The 998-nt window shown below is 16.5% G+C and overlaps 1 protein-coding gene across 1 annotated transcript; it reads left to right on the forward strand.

Moving 5' to 3' along the window:
- Window positions 1-554: 554 nt before the first annotated feature.
- PRSY57_0016800 (hypothetical protein) lies at window positions 555-998 on the forward strand (the record flags this gene model as incomplete). The annotated part of the gene is made up of 1 exon (XM_012908421.2): window positions 555-998. A coding segment is annotated over one exon (444 nt), but the record flags the coding sequence as incomplete, so codon positions are not given.

Raw genomic sequence — 998 nt, forward strand, 5'->3', positions numbered from 1 at the left:
AATCCATATGATAATATTAATAACATATATTTATATTTTTTAATGTATAAAATCATTATCTTTATATCTTATTGTTTATATTCCAAAAAAAAATAAAAAAAAATAAAAAAAGAGTATTCAAATAATTACAAAGAAGGAAAAAATTAATATTTACTGTATTCTTTTTTTAACTTATAAATTTTTAAGTATGCTATTTAAAAAAAGAAAAAGAAAAAATTATATATAATATGTATATATAAACTTTTTTTTTTTTTTTCACGGTATATTTATATTTTAATATAATAAAAACATAATATATATAAATATATCAAATAGAAAACAACAATATATATATATATATATATTTTAAATGTACTTATAAATTACCACTTGTTCTTTCCGAGGGTTATATAATACATATATATATATATATATATATATATATATATTTATTTATTTATTTAATCTATTTTTATATTTATTTTTTATGATCAATAACAGCTGAATACTATTATACATATATATAAATATAATTATATATATTTATATATGTTTCAAATGTAATTTTTAATAAAATGCCTAGAACATGTAAAAATGGGCAAGAATGTAGAAAATATAAAGCATATGAAAATGTGGACGATAAACATGTTTCAATTATTCAACCAATTTTATTGGTTGGTATGATATTTGTGTTTTATATTTTTTACTTTCGATTATTTAAAAGAAGATATACAAGTAATGAAAGTTACAGAAGAAAAATGAATAAAAAAAAAATAAGTAGTAAACCCGTTATTTCATTATGTTTAAATGATATTGTCATTAAAATTATTGGTAATAATGCACACATTATGGAAAATTCAGTAGAACCATTAAATAAATTAAGTTCTATTTCTGAACTTTTTGTTATTGCACAAATATCAAATGATGTTCAAGAAAAAAATATAATTGATCTCTTTAAAAAATTAGGATTATTTGATAAAGGTTTAAAAGAACATCGTTTAATGTTTTGTAATACTTCA

The sequence above is a fragment of the Plasmodium reichenowi genome (assembly GCF_001601855.1).
Source record: "Plasmodium reichenowi strain SY57 chromosome Unknown, whole genome shotgun sequence".
Classification (NCBI taxonomy): Eukaryota; Apicomplexa; class Aconoidasida; order Haemosporida; family Plasmodiidae; genus Plasmodium; species Plasmodium reichenowi.